This window comes from Oenanthe melanoleuca, chromosome 3 (assembly GCF_029582105.1).
Source record: "Oenanthe melanoleuca isolate GR-GAL-2019-014 chromosome 3, OMel1.0, whole genome shotgun sequence".
NCBI lineage: Eukaryota > Metazoa > Chordata > Aves > Passeriformes > Muscicapidae > Oenanthe > Oenanthe melanoleuca.
In genome coordinates, this window is record NC_079336.1 from 75,473,504 (window position 1) to 75,492,114 (window position 18,611).

Here is an 18,611-nt window from a genome sequence, read left to right on the forward strand (position 1 = left end):
TTTTTGTTGTGGGGTGAGAGCCCAAAAAGGTGGCACTAAACCCCACAGCCTCACACAACACAAACAGTGTTCATTTCTCAAACCTCTATCACCAATCTGAACTGCAATGTTTTACCAAATTAGTTTTCAAAGGTATTTTACCTTCTACATGCAAATCTAATGAAATACGTATTAGTTCTATGGCCTGAACTACTCCAAAGTAAAAGTTCTGTTATTGAGATTTCTGTAGCTTTCTAACACTTATGGTTTTCTTCAATTAGACTCACAGAAGCACATGCAAGTTTGGCAAACCATCCTTTGCTAGGCAGTAGTTCTGCACACAGTTACACCAAGCCCGTGAGATGCTTCAGGGCATCAGCTCTCTGTAGGCAAGTTTGGGCAACTTTCTTTTGCAGTATCAGAAATTCCAGCTCTCCCAAACCGGAAGCAAGATTCAAAACAATTTTCTGTTGTTTCAAGGATTAAAAGGTTCGTGATTCCAGGACCTCAGATTTTCCTTCAGTATAAAGAAGTATTTGTTCCAGAACCTTGGAAGGAACTCGGGTAAGTGCTGTGAACTTTCTATGAAATGAAAGGGAAGGAAACTGATAAATTTGAATCCTGTGGCCATATAAACAAAACACAGAAAAGCTTTCCATTTTTCAAAAGCTGAGCTGATAGAGAGTTTAAAAAAAGAGAAGGTTACATGCCATTGGAATTGGCCCATAACAATGTTATGGACAACTGTATGCTGTTGCTTCCTTGCAAGCATATAAAAACAAGCTTGGTAGAAAAAACTATTTGGATTCTGACTCTTCAGGTGGCACTGCTTAGTTTCCCTAAGCAGCATATTCCTTATTATTGCAGCATATTCCCTATTAACACAGTTACAAGACTATTCTGAGAGTCCTTTGGTCCAGCACATTCTAAAAAGGTCATCCAGAAACAGAGAAATCAGAATTAAAATAAAACGGTAACAATTATCTGTAAATGAATGCATTTATTTATGCAATTATTAAAAATACTTTCACAGCTTAAAGGAATGCAATACAGTTTTGTGGTAATGCAGTCTGTAAAAGAAATTAAAAGATACTTGGGATGCTGTGAAAACCCAAATTCAGCTCTATCTGATACATCCCTGTCTTAATATTTTCTTTAAAATCAGCAGCAATGGGGGAAGTGCAACCTGCCTATTAAACAATTCCACAGTTTCATCTACTGCAACAGAGCAAAAATCATGGAAGGATAATTCAGGTTAGACAGAAACACCAAACAAATACAAAGGAAGTTTCCCTTATTCTTCATTACATTTCTTCTCTTTGAGGTCTCATGTTGTACGGTTTTTTCTATCCTCCGGCATTCAAATTTCTTGCTAAAACTCATCCTCAGGACACCTCAGGGTGTCACTGCCTACATCCTCTCAGTTTTAGTTTTTCTCCATCAGGTCATGTTTTTTAGTGTTTGATTGTTTCTGTGACTTTCTACAAGTCTGTCTCCCCCTTCTTTTTCTTAACTCCCTCTAGAAATAAAGCAGTGCTTCTTTTTAACATCCTGCAGTCCTAATACAAGAAAATACCAGGACAATAAAGGAGGAGCTGGGGCCACAGGGGGTGGTGGCTATGCTCTAAGACCCCCAAACAGTGACAGATTTTCTTGATGAAATTGCCAAACAATCCTTGGAAGCAAGACATGCTCTTCATAGCAGAGGAATGTGTTTAAATCCCAGCGGTCTCTGTCAGCCCATCACAGGAAAAATACATGTTGTGATTGGGTTAGCCATAGGCATGTTAAATAGGGCACAGACATCTGAAACAGCACCACTAATAAGTACTGACACAGCCCACCATGCAGTGCCAGGACATTTGTGAGAAGCCTCCAGTGCATGAGAGAAGTTAAGAACTGCAGAGGGAAAAATAAAAAAAAAATCTCCAAACCTGTAACACAAGGCTGTGGTCTGGCCTTATAACAGGTGTAGCCATGTCTTCCATGCTTTGAGGAAAACACTGAATTCTAACTTTGTCCTCCAAAGTACTGGCAACCTTGTCCAAGTTTAAAAATCCAGCAGTATCTGAGCCAGAACACTACTAAAGGTATTAGTGTACCAAGACAATTCACTTTGACAAAAAGCATTACTATTTCACCAAAGTAAACACTAGAAGTATATATTTAATTTTTTAAAAAACTTTTAAACCCAGGCAGAACTGCACCATTTGACATCTAATATTCTTTGTACATGTCATATCATTTCACAGAATCTACACAGTGTCTTGTGTTTCATTAACTAAAATGAAATAAGTGAAATGGATTTTACCCTTTTTTATTTAAAAAATAGCACTGTTTTTAAAACTCAGTCTCTACTTCCAATTCTCCAATGTAACAATCCTCCTATTGAACCACTGCAGAGCTTTGAATCTGGTTTCACATCCAGCTGTGGTCCTGACAATCCCTACCCCATCTTTTTTATCAATTTATCTACAGGCTATTTTTACCAGGAATTCTGGGTTGCCTGGCCTTCAGTTTTCTGTGTTTTCTTTTTCTTTCCTGTTTTAAATGTAACTGGTAATGACTTGCATTTTTCACGAACTTTTCCCAATTTCACTAGGGCAAGTATAATACAGGTTCAGAGGATCTAAAACATTTTACTTGGTTTGGCAGACTGACCAACTTTTTCATTGTATTAGACCAAATTCTCATCCAGCTGTGACTGGTGATTAGCCATGATTTTCAAATACCTTTCAGATGTTCTGACTGAATTAAAAACAATAAGCCCAAAACCAAATCTCAGCCCACAACAACTAAATCCCTCTACCTTTCTGGTATCAGATTATCTTCCTTTGATGTTAATCTTATTATGAACCAAACAATTTGTTATCTTTTGCATCTCACAAGCTATATTTTGCATCTTATTTTTTTTTAAGCAGCTGCCTATTTGAAGTCTACCACAAAAATCTGTGGTTTTGGATGGCCAAAGAGAAATGTGCAGTACTGTTCAATTAGTATAAGTATTATCTAGTTCTCTTCTTTGAAACAGACTATTACCTTGGTCAAAACCTTATTTCTTTAGCACACACATAAAGTAAGTTTAATGAAAGTGCAATAAAGACTGTCAAGACTAATGCAATAAATAATGGGAACTCCATGGTAGATGGTGTCTGTGAAGTACTTCACTTGGACTTCATTCCTCCTTCTAAGGTGAGTATTTTTCTTGCTGACCCTATATTCCCTATTAAATCCTTTCAGTATTCATTGATGCTCCATTTATAAACAGTCCATTCTTATTCCTTTTAGAAATAGTGGAATGACCTTTACCCTTTTCTGTACCATGAGATATGGATCTGCAAGTGCTGTGAGGAGCAAGTGAACCAACAGAAATGTGATTAAAGAGGATTTTTAGTCTCTCTTCCAATGCAGTACTACTGTATAGAGATGCAAGTGTGAAAAAAGCCAGAAGGCACAGAGGGAAAAGAAATGCCTCATTTATGTCAGTTTAGCTTCTCAAATAAGGAAAAAAATTCACAGAAACAGTTATAAAATGCTGATTATAAGTCACATCAAGTGGTCACACAATTATCAGTGCAGCCTAAACCAGCAGTATAGGAAGAGTCAAGGTCTTCAGTCCCAGGGAAGGTGAGATTTGATCTTCCCAGGATTAATGCCAGTTATTCTCATGCATCCATCAGGTAGTCCCACTTCCAATGGATAGGGCAATGAAAGTTCACACCTCAACCCCCAGGGCAAATGGATTGGGACTCCACAGCCATCCTAGGCAGATCTGGACTCTAAAATCACAGCTCACACATGGCCATGGCAGGGGGCAGCCTGGTCCCCCTGACCTTGAACCATGCTGACACATTGATAAGAACCCTCACACACGTAATGTATCAAATTCCACAATATTTTTGAAGTAGCAGTTGTTTTCAAGGAAACTCACTGAGAAGTGAAAGCCCTGACTGACAGAAGGGAGCAGCTGCAGCATGCCTGGTAATTGCTCTCTCAAATTTCCAAGGCACAGCTCACAGTCAGTATGTGCTTTAAGTGCAACTTACATTCAAGAGATCCATGCATCAATACCTAATTAGAGAACAGGCAAGTTTGGATACTCTCTCTTGTTTCCTAGCACTTGAACTCTTGCTGCACATGCAGCTTTTAATCTCCTCAGACTCACTTGTTGATGCTTGTAATTTAATGCTGAATCAATTTTCTTTCCTTACAAGGTCCCCCATGAGTAAAAGCAGCACACCAGGATTAGCAGACAAAAGTCCTGGTGAATAATGCATGTTGTATGGATCAGAAGAAACTAGCTTCTGTGAAATGCAAGATTTTTTGGAAGGCTGCATATCTTGGGGATCTCTCACTCAATTTTCCCCAAATGAGTATCACATAGTATCTAGTATTCTCTAGATGAAAAGCAGTTCTCAGGTAAGTGGAACTGGGGAAACTTCACAGCAGTTGGCATAGTCTGCCTTTAAACAAAACAATACTGGCTCTCACTTTCCCTAAAACAGGGCAGCAGAATCACACAACAGACAAAAACTCTTTGTTCAGTTTCATACAGAAAGATGAAATTATTTGCTACAGATTTCCCATGTTGCCTTATTTCCTTTATATTGACTTCACCCTTCTCAGAAATCAGTACATTTGACTATGGATGTAGCTCTTCCATGAAAACTTTACTACTGAACACCACTGTGCAAATCTCTGATTCCCATATGCAAAAAGTATTTAGCTGCATCAGTTATACCTCTAGTGATACAACTTTATGCTTTTAAATAGATTAAAATTTAGCAAGCCATACTTCTGTCTCCATCAGGCTAAAGCTGTGTTACATGCACGAACTAGGGCTTGCTCTGATGGTCATCAAGAATGTGAGACTAGAAGAAACAGCCAGCTATCCATCTAAGCACATCTAATATCTCTATTGAATTTTAAATCACTGTTTGCCAATAGTTCCATAGAGTTGCAAGGTTTAAGTTACAAATTAAACATAAAGACCTATCTCCTGACAAGGAAAAAGGAGCAGAAAAAAATAACCATATTGCTGCCATCACTGTTATCTGAGCTTTCATTTTTGATGTCCAAGGACCAAATACTCACCCTAGAAAAATCACAAGAAACTTAATCACGTCAAAAAGGAACTTTGGATTGATTGCTACCACCATTTAAACACAGAATGATTTTATTTACAAAGATGCTTCCCTTCAAAATGAAGGAATCAATGCATGCCTTAAAACTGACCTTTACAATTGACTGACCTTTGGAACAAGAATCACATTCTAATGACAGTAAGCATTAACTGCAACAGTGAAATCTTTTAAATACAGCAGTGCTTTAAAAAGAACAACTTTATGTCTCTAGTTAGTGTAACAGCTTTATGCAACATACTTGGATATCTGCATACATTCAGGATATCTAAAATATCACACAGAACTATTGTTTAAAATATCACACAGAACTATTGTAATCTATCTGCAATATAGTTTTTTCTTCTCACCATTAAGAAAGTTGTTCTCAGGACTTTCTAAAAATTTTTTTAATAAAAAAAACTTAGAAAAAAGTTTGACCTATGCAAAGATTGGACAGTTACAGACAGTAGCTACTTAACAACAAGCTCCAATTAAATGAAAATACCAGGATCATTTTCCATGCAGAAATAAATGTTATTTTGGTGATTTTAAATGTGTTTATAATTGTAGAATAAACTATGAGATGCAGCAGATTGCATATGATGTGAAGCATAAGGACACACTCAATATCAATCTGAAGCAGGAAAATAAAGACTAGTGTATTGACTTCATGCTGTATTTATAATCAAATAACACCACCATTACATTCTGCAAAAGAAGTAATTACTGCAGAAGTTTCTTTTGCCACAGATTAATATGCTTTTCTTAGACAGACTAACCAAAAGCTAGTTTGAGACAGTGGGTATCATTAGCAAAGATAACCATACAAAATCTACATATATATTGTAGAGTTTCTACATCAGTTTTATATTAAATCCAGGAAAAACATGTGCAAAAGAACAATGGATCTGTCCTCAAACAGCTGACAAACAAAAAAGAGAACATACTGCAGATTCTCTCCATGACATGTCTTTTGTAGCCATTATTAACTATCTCCTCAACACTGGCCACTATCATTCTACAACTACAGTACTGCTCTTTCCTAGACAGTAAAGCCAAACATATAATTCTGCATCTATCACATTAGCACAAAATTGCAACAAATATTGCAGAAGTCTGGCCTGCTTTAACACTCTGACCATATAAACTGGATTTTTTGCAGTCCACATACGCTAATTTGTAATGGCTACCCTTATTTTAAGGTAATGATGATCAGCATTCTTCTTGACTGCACCCCCCCCACCAAAGGAATTATTTAATTATTTTAATTATTTAATTCAATAAATGTTACAATAGCAGGAAAAGTATACTAATGTATGTACATTTCTTTTTTATTCCATCCTCTTGCTTGTTTTCAGAGGTTTTCAAACACAGAAGTAACTAACGAAGCTTGTTGGCCATGCTGATTATACAACTTCCCCAGTTACCATCTATAAACTCATTAAACTGCATTTGATTAAAACACATGCTTTAAAAAGGCATCTAATCCTAATTGGAAAGGATGAAGATAAGGAATTCAGCATCCTCCCAGCAGTTTGTGCCAACAGCTAGCCACCCTCACTGCTGAGAACAGCTTGTCCTAGATCTTACAGATTTGACTCTTCTTACTTTGAAGGCATTTGTTTCTTAATGAGGCAGAGAAATTGATCTAAGCCTGTAAGATATTTGCTCCATCTGTTACTGATATCAATTGTATCTCCTCTGCACTTGTTAGTATTTCAAAATACTGTAAAACCCAGACCTGGATCTTGAATTCAATCATCAGTTTCACTAAGAACATTCCCCCCTCCTCTTCATTTTAAAGTGACAAAAGTAATGGTAGGGGTTTATTACACACATATACACACATGTACCAGTTTGTCACTGCATTAAAAATTTATCTAGAAGTTTCTGTCAGGATTAGTTTTCTAGGAACTTAGAGGTTTAGAGGGCTTATTTGTAGTAGTTGCCCCTGAAATAAAAAAAAAATCTAAACATGCTAAAATGCATTTGAAAAAACCCAAATTACAAAGCAATGTCATGTTCTATGACTATTCTGTCTTCTTTACTGCCACACAATGCAAATGTCACACACTCATGAGTAGTTTCATGATTGCTCACAGATTGTTATTAAAAATATTTATCATCTTCAGGTTTATAACTATTTCCTCTTTCCAAAATGGAGCATCATTAATAACTGCACCTGCTTGAAGCACTTAAAAATCACATAATATAGCATTAGTTTTTAAAATTTGATTGTAGCATTAAGTAACATGATGACAAATGTGATTTTCTAAAAAAAGTATTTAACTTTTCTGACCAGTTTTCTCAGGATTATTTTCCTTTTTTAAAGAGAAACTTATTAAAGATAATTTTGATGCTGGCCTGGAATATATGAAAACTGATTTTTAAGGACATATATTACACAAACTTAAAAACCTTAATTCTTCTCCAATCTGCCCTTTCTGCTTCTCTCTGTGGCACCCCTTTCCCTTCAAAAACTCCTATTTCTTCTTCCAATTTACTCTGTAGTCATAGACTACTAAGGTATGGAAAGCCTGAGAGGCAAGAAGGAATCTTGATCCAAAAGCAGCTTGGATCTTTGGAGTGAGCTACAGTGCACAATAAGGAAGTGATGCCAGGGCAACAGTGCAAAGGACAATCCAAACTCACTGGTACTAATGAAAAATGAATCTAACTTCTACTTGGAAACAGGATGTGAAGATGCTACAAAAACAAGTGGGCAATTTAAACAGCTCCATCTCACTCCTGCTACAATGGATATAGTGCAAGTTTTGTCAGCAGTATCCACAAATAACATGCAGGCTGAAAAGAAGCAATTAGCATGAGACATCCTATCAGGAATTGGCTCTATACTTCTTGGTCAAACTACTAAAGTAAATCCTGAATTAAACATTGCATTGAGGTGTCTCACAGAGGAAAATCAGATTCAGAAATGATACTTTAACAGAATGAAACAAATATGAAACAAAGAGGAGTATGACTTCAATGTACATAAACAAAAAGTAGATAAGTTTAATTTATACAATCTTACCCAAATAGTGAAAGAATTACTCTAAAAGCTAAGAAATCAGTGATTCTTCCAGATAAAAATTCATATGGGAAAACTTAATTCTTTTATATAGTATCCCATTATAAGTACAGTTATTTTTTCATTTGTGCATTTAAATTATTGCTATGTGTAAACAACACAGACCTCCTGGAGAAATCTCTCTCTCTCTCCATTTACAATTACAATTGTAAATGTTGGTAAATGTTTGCTTCAAACATACCACTAAACAAGGTCAAATATTGCTGGATAAATATCCATTAATAAATACTGCAACAGCTTGTAATTTTTAATGGTCAGAAATTATTATGCAATCCCTCAAGAGTATTTTCCCCCTTACCAGTGGTCAAATATTGTTTCTTCCCAATTCCTCATATACACAGCATATACTGTATAGAGCATACAGCTATATATATAGAGCAGTCCTCAGGTAAGAGTCACTTGCATGACAAATTTAAGGTTTTTAAGTATTTTCTAAAAATTTAGATTGGGAAGCAAAGAAAAATAATGAATATATTCCTACACTGTCTTATAATTTCTAAAGGTTGTACACCTGTGTTAAAAATTTCTTTGCATTTGATTCTTAAAGCAAACCCCATAGTCTGAACAGCATGCTGTCACTGACAGTGCTGCCACAAGCAGTTGTGGTGGTTAAAAAAATTTCACTTCTAGAAGGCCTCTAGTGTTTGCTACTGGCAAAAGATTATATGAAAGACATGCAGTGAGGGAGTCTTGCTGAAACCTTAATTCCCTGAGTCACAGAGAAAAGTGCTTCAGAAACTAAAGCTGCATTACAACTGCAAAATGAGAGTTTCCCATGTCAGTATCTTCCCCTAAACTTCCAGGTCATTCTCGCTGAATGAAATTCAAGAAAATTAGTTCTCTTAGACCTTGACAGCATAATAAAAAACAACCAGGTGCCCAGCATCCCCCAGAGAGACACAAGCCCCTCGTGCTGAGCTGCACCTACCGCTGACGCACTCGAAGACGTCGCAGCACTTGCCGGGCGTCCCGTCGCCCCGCGAGACGATCTGGGGCACGGAGCCCGCCTCGCACACGGGGAACCCGCAGAGACCCGAGAGGCACTCGCACCTGCAGCCAAGCACAGCCAGGAAACAGGAATTAATAAACCAACCAACCAACCAACCAACCAACAAATAAATAAAATAAAGCCATACACAAGGCGAAAGAATAAACAAGAGAAAAACAGGAAGTCAGAGCTTTGGTACATGCGCGCCTTAGAATCGTGTTTTATTAACTCAACAAGCAAGGGATTTTATCAGCCTGAAGGCTTCTTTTTACCCATCCAAACTCTGCTGGCTGCCAAGCAAGAAAAAGGTGGTAGTGTTCAACACTGATAATGCTCTTCTGCTCTGTGTAAAAATTGGAAATCTGTAATAAATAATAATTCTCTAGACTTGCTAAAGAAAGCTACTCCTCCAATTCTGTCTTGAATAATCAAAATTGATGAAACACTAATAATAGAAATTGCATTCTCTCATCAGAAGGGTGTTGTCCCATTAGGAAACCACATTATATCCAATGTAACCTTGGGAAAAATGAAAGAGAGAGACCAGATTCATTAAATCTAAGCTGAATAAAATTAATAGGAAGTTGTCTTTTGGTGCTGATGGTGCTGCAGTTTGCAGAGGGGAAAACCAATTACATGTGACATGACATTACTGTGGGAAAGTAGGTATATTAAATACTGTGGTTAGTTTTGAATCATTCTAAAAGGACTACTTTCTCCATGTAAGTAATATTTATCTGTTTGTTTAAGAAAACATCCTAACAAACTGAGAGATATAAAATGTGGATAAGCAATAGTCACGTTTGCTTCCAGATTCTTTGCTTTATGATTAACACAAAAGTTAAAAAGTCAAACTCTTAAGACTTTTGGTAAGTTTACATTTAACAGAGTTCTTGCCCTGAACAATGGGCACATTATAGGGATAAGCAGCAATGATTCTATGATAGAAGATCCTATAATTATGAGTTAAAGAAATAAGAACTCTACTTGTTAATAACTATTTCAAATATTTTAAGTATCCCAAGATAATCCCCACATTAAACAACCCATTAGTAAAAAGCAGTATCAGCACTTAATGCATTTGCTTATTCTTTATGCTCAGAAAGCCAGAAGTTTGGTTGTCCTCTGCCATGCATGTCTCCTTTTGCCCAAGAGACATTTCATCTCAGGTCACCATCCAACAAATGAGGAAGAACCACCACTCAACAGACAGGTTTTTAATATCTCTCCCTTTAATCTCATCAGTGTTAAATAAAGTTATTATATTCTCCAGTGTAAGGACGTTTGCAAGAAATACAGGTAAAGTCAAGGAATCTCATGGAACCTCCACTAAACTATTTGAAAAGGATCCTTAAAATACTCTATTACAGAAGCACATTACTGTAAAGAGATAAAGTCCATTTCATGAATAATGTTAAATATGTCAAGACAAAGTGAAGCAATTTAACTTTACGTGCACATATATGCCACAGTATAGTAACAACTTCAAAGCAGGCATTTTAAAGTTTTGTATTTTTTTTCTTTGCTGGTTTGGTTGGTTTTTTTTTTTTTTTTTTTGCTTGGTTGATTTTTTTGTTTGTTTGTTTTTTTAATAATACTATGCTTCCCATAACAGTAAAGCATAATGGACTAGGCAAAAAAGTAAGTTTACAAGAATCTAAGTTTTATTTATCCCACCTTTGCTTGTCACATTTTCTTCTTAACTTATTTGTAAATACAAAGACAGAGGGAACCCAATTATTTTCTTTACTGTGTGTTCTTTGTCATCACAGATACAGAAGGAAAAAAAGACATTATGGTTTCCTCCACATGAGATCAAAAAATCCAAATTATTTGTGTCAGCAGTTTCCCTTTAAGATGACTTTGTAAATAATTTCACAGAATTACTAATATCTCTCACTTTTGCAGCCCCAATAGTACAGGAAGATGGGGAGGAAGAAAAAAAGATAACCTCTAGTAATCAATGTAAAAGAAAAATCAGCTCTCTTAGATTAATGGAATTTGTACCTTAACCTATTTAGCAGACTGTTTTGAAAGATGCTTTTCCTTTCTGAGAAGAATGAAACCCAGAACTAACTACCTACATATTACTAATGAAAAAGAAAAACATATTTTAAAAATGTTAGAAAAAAAAACTGCAGACACAACCTGATAGTGGTATTAAAAACCTAAATAAAAATTGAAGTTTCACTTCAATAACCCTATATTCAACAGCCTGATGACCTCTGGGAAAATAGGTAGATCAAACTTTCTGAAAATTCAGAGAAAATAGCACACATTAGGAAAATAGTTGTGACTTTGATTTTTCCAAGTTTCATGAGCTGACATTAACACTCCTAGTTCTACTGCCTTCACAATAAGCTTTCTCAGAAGTATCTTCTTTCTTTATGTCTCACATTCCTTCTAACTTATAGAACTGCAATATTAAACGATTAGGTTAATAGCTTGTACTTTCCCCCTCTCATTTTTTTCCCCAGTCAACAGTTAAAAAAAAACAAACAACCCAAAACACAAAACTGAACCACAAGAAACTATGAATCACCACTCTGAATAACTTTAGATAGGACAATCTTCCATATAAAGGCATGAAAGAGGTATTTAAAAGATTGGTGGGAGTTAACATTCTTTTTTTTGCAGAAAAGACTCTCTCTTATTCAGAGTAATGAAAGTTTCACATACTCACAGTGCAAGCAAACAAAACCTCAACACTCCAAAATTTTATAAATTGACTTCCCATTTGGTTAAAACATAATCCATGCATAGGAGAATGTCAAAGTAGAAAATTATCTCAGATGGACTTTTAAATAGCCTGCATTCTTTTCAGCCAGCTCTGCTAGGAAAACCTTTGACCATTGTCCAGGCTATTAGCATGGAAAACATTGTTTTGGAGACAGAAGTCTGTCAGAAAGAAACCCAAGGAATTCTGGTAGCTGAGCGTGGCTGTCACGCTGCCAACACAACATCTGGAAATTCAGAATAAGTGATCCCATTCTCAGCAAGAGAGCAAGATGAGCTTTATAGAACTAGATTTTTCTGAAGTGCTTTTTGGAGCAGAGGGATGGACAGAAGAGAAGCTGCAGCCCAGCTCTGTGCCCTGCCACAGGCAGCTATCCACCTGTGTGTGTCTTACCCCTGGTAATGGAACACTAGGCTTGAGGAAGTTCAGCAGGTCAGTTTGAGCTAAGCCTGTTGACAGTGCCATGGTCCCTCCCAGGCTAATTTGTCCAAAATCCAGCTGTTTAGACTGCTGCTCAGTGAGGCACCATGCTGGTCCTGAGCTGCTCCCCCATAACTGCAGCTTGCCAAAGGAAAACAGCCACAGCCTGCAGACACACCACTGCAACATCAAATGGCATTGTGGCATCCAAAAACTCTAGCTTTAAAAAAACTCTAGCCTTTGGCATGTTATTACCATAACAGCAGGCAAGCCAAGCCAAGAACACGTCCTTTTAACAAGGAAGAACAGTCCTGCACCAGAGCACAATGTTACCTTACAAGAGGGCCCAGAAAGACATAAAGAGGAATCAAACAGTAATGCAAGAGCCTTTATGGCACCTGAAGAGGTGGTGGCATGGCCTGGAAGGAATCCCAAGGAAGAGGTTTGCTGCACTAAAATTTTGCAAATACAGAATTAACTGTCTGGCAAAAGGAATTGTTTCCAGTTCTTCAGGCTAAAAAAACAAATAAAAAAACCCCAAAAAACCCCAACCCAAAACCAATAAACTACCACCCCAAGGAAAACCCAACAACAGTAATCCTAGAAATATCAACAACTGAGCAAGGCAAACTTCAGTATGCAAAAAAGCAGAAATGAGATGATGTATTTTAACCAATGCTTTATAGATTGAGGAAAGTGACTCCTCCAATAATATAAATGGCCTGATTTTTAAAATCAGTTTTTAAGTTCTTCAGAAGATAAGTTAAGTTCATTTCCAGTCAGTTTATGTTTGAGGTATATTGTTGCTGGAGTTCTTTGGATTTGATTTTTGTTGTTTGGGGTTTTCTTGATATAATCGCTTAGCTTTTTTCTTTATGTCCCCAAAAGTGCAAAAAGGAAAAGGAAGAAGACAAAAAAATCAAATTGAATACTTGTAAATGACAACTTTTACTTCAAATCCAATTATCTTGGTTCATTTAGTTCTGTTATTGAACAGATTTAAAGTGAGAAGGGCTTGCTTAGCCTCAGAAAAGCTGTTTTGATGGTAGGATCAAAAGAGTTCTCCAGGCACAAGGCATAATGGCTATGAAAATAAGAACAGGCACCCTGGAAAAAAAGATTTAGTATCAGTGAATGGGAGGGTTGAGGCAGGGGTGTATTGATGAGAGGGATATTTATTTTGAGGATCAAAACAAAATTAAAGTCTAAAGCACTGAGACTAGAGAAAAGCATTCCTGAAACATACATCACATTCCTGTGGAGATTTTATCAGTGTCCTTTTTTTTTCTCCCTTTCAGCAATCTAGTACAATTTGCATTAAGGTTATTAACATTTCTATTAGTCAGTCTAGTAGATAAAACTTCCACAGATGTCTTAATAATATAAGCACTTAAGGATATTGTGAAATCAGGAATTTTCAGAAGAACAGTATCAAAGCTTGACAGTGGCAAAGTAAAGTTTAACTGCAAGACCCCAGCTACCATCAAACACATGATATAAGCAATGATGATACAGCAAAATCAAATATTGACATAGCAGTCTCATGAAATTATTGAAGAATTATTTCCATGTTATTCACACCTGAATCCACAATGTGAGTTAAGCAGACAGAACAAAGCCACTGCCTGTACTGCAGGCAAAGCTAAAGCCATTGGGACAATACCATACATGAATTTCAACTAGAATTTTCCTAAATATTCAGTCAGACAGACTGGATTCAGTATCCCTAATTCAGTATCAGTATTTCATGTCTTCTTGGTTTTAAAGAGAGTATTCAGACAATCAGTAATTAAAATATTTATTTTTTTCATGGAAATCTTTCAGTATTTTAAAAATTAATAATAAACCTCTAAAGAGAGATAACAGAAAAACTGTGGAAGCTGCATATAACACTTACTATGAGACTGTTTGCAAATGTTCAAAAGTTTTATATCACTGCTATGTAAACAGACTCACATGGAAGTTCTTCCTATTTTAATTTTTCAGGGGGTTTACTTCTTGAGAGATCAAATTTTGAGTGCTCCCAAGTAAGGATTCCTTTTTAAAATCCAGATATTGTTAGAAACACACAACAGTGAATTTTTCCATGTGTATAGTAATCGTTATACACATGGGGCTTTTAAATATTGCAAAAGGCAACTATCTAGCTTTTCATTAAAGATACCATGAAAGGGAACTTTTTTTGTGCATCTTTTGCACATTATTAGCATTAGGAAATAGCAAACAGCTCCTAAGCAAGAGAAGTTGTCATAAAAATCAGCATTTATATCAAGTAGATTCCATGGCTGATGAGGATCTAAAGAATTCATCTGACTAAAAAACTTCATTTCATCCTTTGACTAATATTAAATCAATTCCTGTTTCCCTGAGGGCCAAGGCAGAAGAAGAGGATAGTCAGAAAAGAATGATGCCAGAGATGCAGTAGGCATACAACCAAATGTGGCCAAATGCACTGACTTTTCAAGGGCTCTGATTTTTTTCAAGTACACAAATAAATGTATAGACCCTTTTGAATTCATCAGTATAGGAAATAAAATATAACAAAAACTAGCTCAACCCTGTATTTTTCTCATTTTACCATACCAGCAGGTGCTTTTTCCTGTTGATAGTCTCTATGGTTTTTCCACTGTGTACCTCAGTTACTCTTTTCTTAGGTTTATCAGCTTCAGTCTTCATAATATTTCAAACATTTCAAATCTAAAAATAAGGTACTAGTTAAGATGTTATACAAATGTCAGTTTTCTGATATTATGAAAAGCTATTTTTTTTCTTATTCAACCACTGTTTATTGAAGAATTATAAATATCTGATCCTCTTACAAATAAAACACAATTTCTGAGGACTTCTGGTCAAATAATCACTTTCAGATAATAGTTTTATAAGTAATTAATAAACTTCTGTATTCCTATAACTCCTATAACTCCAAACTTTCTAACTCCTGAATTACATATGTCCCTACAACTAAGCCATTAGAGATGGGTTTGCCATGAGCAAGCAAAAAAAACCCTGAAACTAACAAAAAAGAAACCCTCCCTCCAAACTTCTCCAAAATTCATTATTGTTTAATTTATTTGACTATTTAATTTCATGACTACTTTCTTCTCTTTGCAAGAAAAAAAAACCCCAAACCCTAATAATTATTTAATGCTCAATTTTTCCATGTCATTCATGCTATTAAACACTTATCTCAAAGCCCTGGAGGCAATTCTGGATAAGTTAAGGAAAGTTAAAAAAAATGTTTTGGGTTGGAAATGATCCTTTAAAAGTCACTAGTCCACTCCCACCCCTGGCAATGATCATGGACATTTTCAACTACATCACATTGCTCAAAGTCCCATTCAACCTGACCTTGAAAAAAAATGAAGACCAAAATTTGCTCCAAAATTTAGGTGGTTTTGAGACCAAACAACTCTAATCAATTAATGAGACCCTTTCCATGTAGTAGAAACCATGCATGCAAGAACTGTAACACTTGTAGAAACCAGATTCAAATTTACCAAAGACATTTCTAAGAATAAGAGTGAGAAACTACTTTTCATTTTAAAATGATCCATGACCTTCAGTTCCACTTTTTAATTATTCAATAATTTGAGAAGGAAGAATTTGTGGCTGCTGAACTCTGCCATGACATTTCCTGCTATTTTCTTGAGGAAACACAACTTCACACTTTTCATATAACCTCTGTAATGTTGGTATTGTCATCTGCCATTGGAAGATGACAGTGCCATTGGAAATTGCTGGGGATTTCTCATATCTACTTCCCTTTTAAAATGCAAGCATCCAAATTATAATTCTATTGCTTTATTATGTACATGGGTCTCCCTAGACATCTGTGCACTTGTGAGTCTGATGACAACAGTCAGACATTATTGATCTCTGTGATACAAACAGAAATTTGCCTGTTCAAGTCAGAAATTATTCTCAACCAAATCACTTATTCAATTTCCAAATGAGCTAATAGCTGTTTAAGCAGAATAAATGAAACAAAACAGAGTGGGGAGTCTCAGGAGAAAGAGGAAAAACAATAGTCAGTGTGATCAAGGTACACACTAATTGCTAGACTGACAAGGGAAAACAAAAATTGAAACAGAAAGACATATCTACCAGCTTATTATAAGCTGAAAGAGTTCAAACACCAGCTTGCTTATAAAGAATGGAAACAAACCCAAATTCTCTAGACACTATAACCTCATTCTAGTTTCAAGCATAAAACATCACCTAAAAGTAGATACAATTAAGAGTCACTTCAATTTATCTTCATTAAAATTTCTTTCCAAGTTTCACAGTGTAGAAGTAAATATACCATCAGCTCAGTACATGGTCAGATTAGAGTACTACAGATACTTTTCCATCAAAAGGAAACTGCTTGCATAGATATCACTGATACTTCCTCGCCCAGTGCAAATGGGTTTTTTCATATTGCTCTTGGAAAACGTGCACCTTCCTTTAGGTTACATCATCTTTCAGGTTTTCCAATTCAACATTTCCTAGAAGTTAATGGAAGACCATGGATGTATTTTTAACATATCATACAGGCACAAAACACTGATCTTATAAAAGATGCAAGCAGGGACCTCTGTGTTTACAATGTTTTACAGCTTCTTCTGCAAAAGATTTCTTCTGCAAACATTCTATGTTTCCTCTCCTTGTCAGAGGTCTCTGACACTCAGGAGTCAGCCATCGGGCTCCTAAAATGTCTCGTGTTTCAAGAGCTTCTGTTCAAGTTTTACTGAGATGGCTTTAAAGAAACAACCAACCAACCAACACATCATCTTTTCCTCATTTGTGTACTTCAGGAAAATATGGTTGCTGGCCAAAACAACCCACATGGTGAGGCTCAATGCCAAGGCAGCAATAACTACCATCACACTGAGAGCACGTGGGAATTCCTGAGGCAGTTGTAGTAGGAAAGAATGGGAATGCTTGAACTCTGAGTTCAGCAATTTATTACCTCTGCTGGAAGACATCAGGAGAAGACAGATGAAACATGGGTCACCTAGAAAGGGTAATGCCCTGTTATCCCCACTTTTTGTGGATATTCAGTGCAGTGCAGTCTGTAAGCAAGACTGAGTATCTCAGCGGACCTGAATGAAGCAAAATGGTTTCCCTGAGAAAAATATTCACCATTTCCTAACTTCTGAGGATTTTAAAGACTAAAGTGAAAGTGCCCAAACACCTATTTCCAGATATTATGAAACTTTCAAAAAATTATAATCTCCAACTCACCACCAAGTGTTACACCACCACAGTACTGACGCACTTGAGATGGCAAAGTGGTCTGCTAGAGTTGAAGTGCAGGAGAAACAACCTGAGCAAGCTGGCCAAGATTAGAAACCAGAGTTTCTAAGGAGCTGATGACAAAACTGAAGGCATTAAAAAGCTTCTGCAGAGTCCTCAACACAGACCTTTGATCCAGCTACCCAGATTACTCAGGAACCAATCCCTGAAGAGAAGTGTCAGGAAGATACAGGTCTTGGATCCATGATTGGTCTTACCACTTCCAGCTGAACCTTCCTTTAACAAAAACTGGGATCCACAACCACCAGTTCTTGAGGATGAGATGGGTGGAGGAGAAGGATCTAAAATTCTAGAACAAATACAAGGGAGACCTCTGTATCAGCAAAAGCTGCTTAAGAGAGGTAACTGGTACAGGGGAAAATGAGGAAGAAGTTACACTTGCTGGAAAATCATGACTGTCCTCTAAAGAAGGTTGAAGGAATCCAAGTGATGAATGCTGAATGGAACACCAAAACCTTATCATAAAATGAAGGCCTTCCAAAGACAGGAAGACCTAAGAAAATCTAGACAAATATGAGAATCACAAGGAATGACACAGAGAAGATCTGAAACAGCCAAAAAGCTAAGAAGAAAGAATAGAATGGGAGAAAGGACAGAACAGGTGCACAATACCCTTCCTACTAAATGGGACAGGTGCAAAGGTAATCAGGGACTCAGAGGCCACCTCTACAGATGATGTCAGAATAAAAACATTATCCAACTAGCTGTATATGGTTGCTCTCAAATACAATGCAAATATATTTGATAATAGCTTAAAAGGGAACTTGCAACAGTAGACTTTCCAGTTATGATTCTGGTGGCTGACACAGAATGAGAACAAAATAACTGTGCTTCAATTCAATTACATGAAAAGACAGCATGTCTTTTAACATATCTACAGGTTTTCTGAAAAATACAAGTGAAACTGCTAATGGTGAATTTCTCAAGTGGCATCTATATCGGGCCTAAGACAACACAAGTTTTTATTAGATACAA

General features: G+C 36.4%; 1 protein-coding gene across 1 annotated transcript in view; it reads right to left on the reverse strand.

Annotated features, from left to right (window-relative positions):
• The window catches only part of CRIM1 (cysteine rich transmembrane BMP regulator 1), a 172,087-nt gene that overhangs the window by 55,572 nt on the left and 97,904 nt on the right, over positions 1-18,611 (reverse strand). The window contains exon 5 of the mRNA XM_056487607.1: positions 9,122-9,243. Coding sequence (XP_056343582.1) covers positions 9,122-9,243 — 122 coding nt within the window. The remainder of the gene's footprint in view (positions 1-9,121; positions 9,244-18,611) is intronic.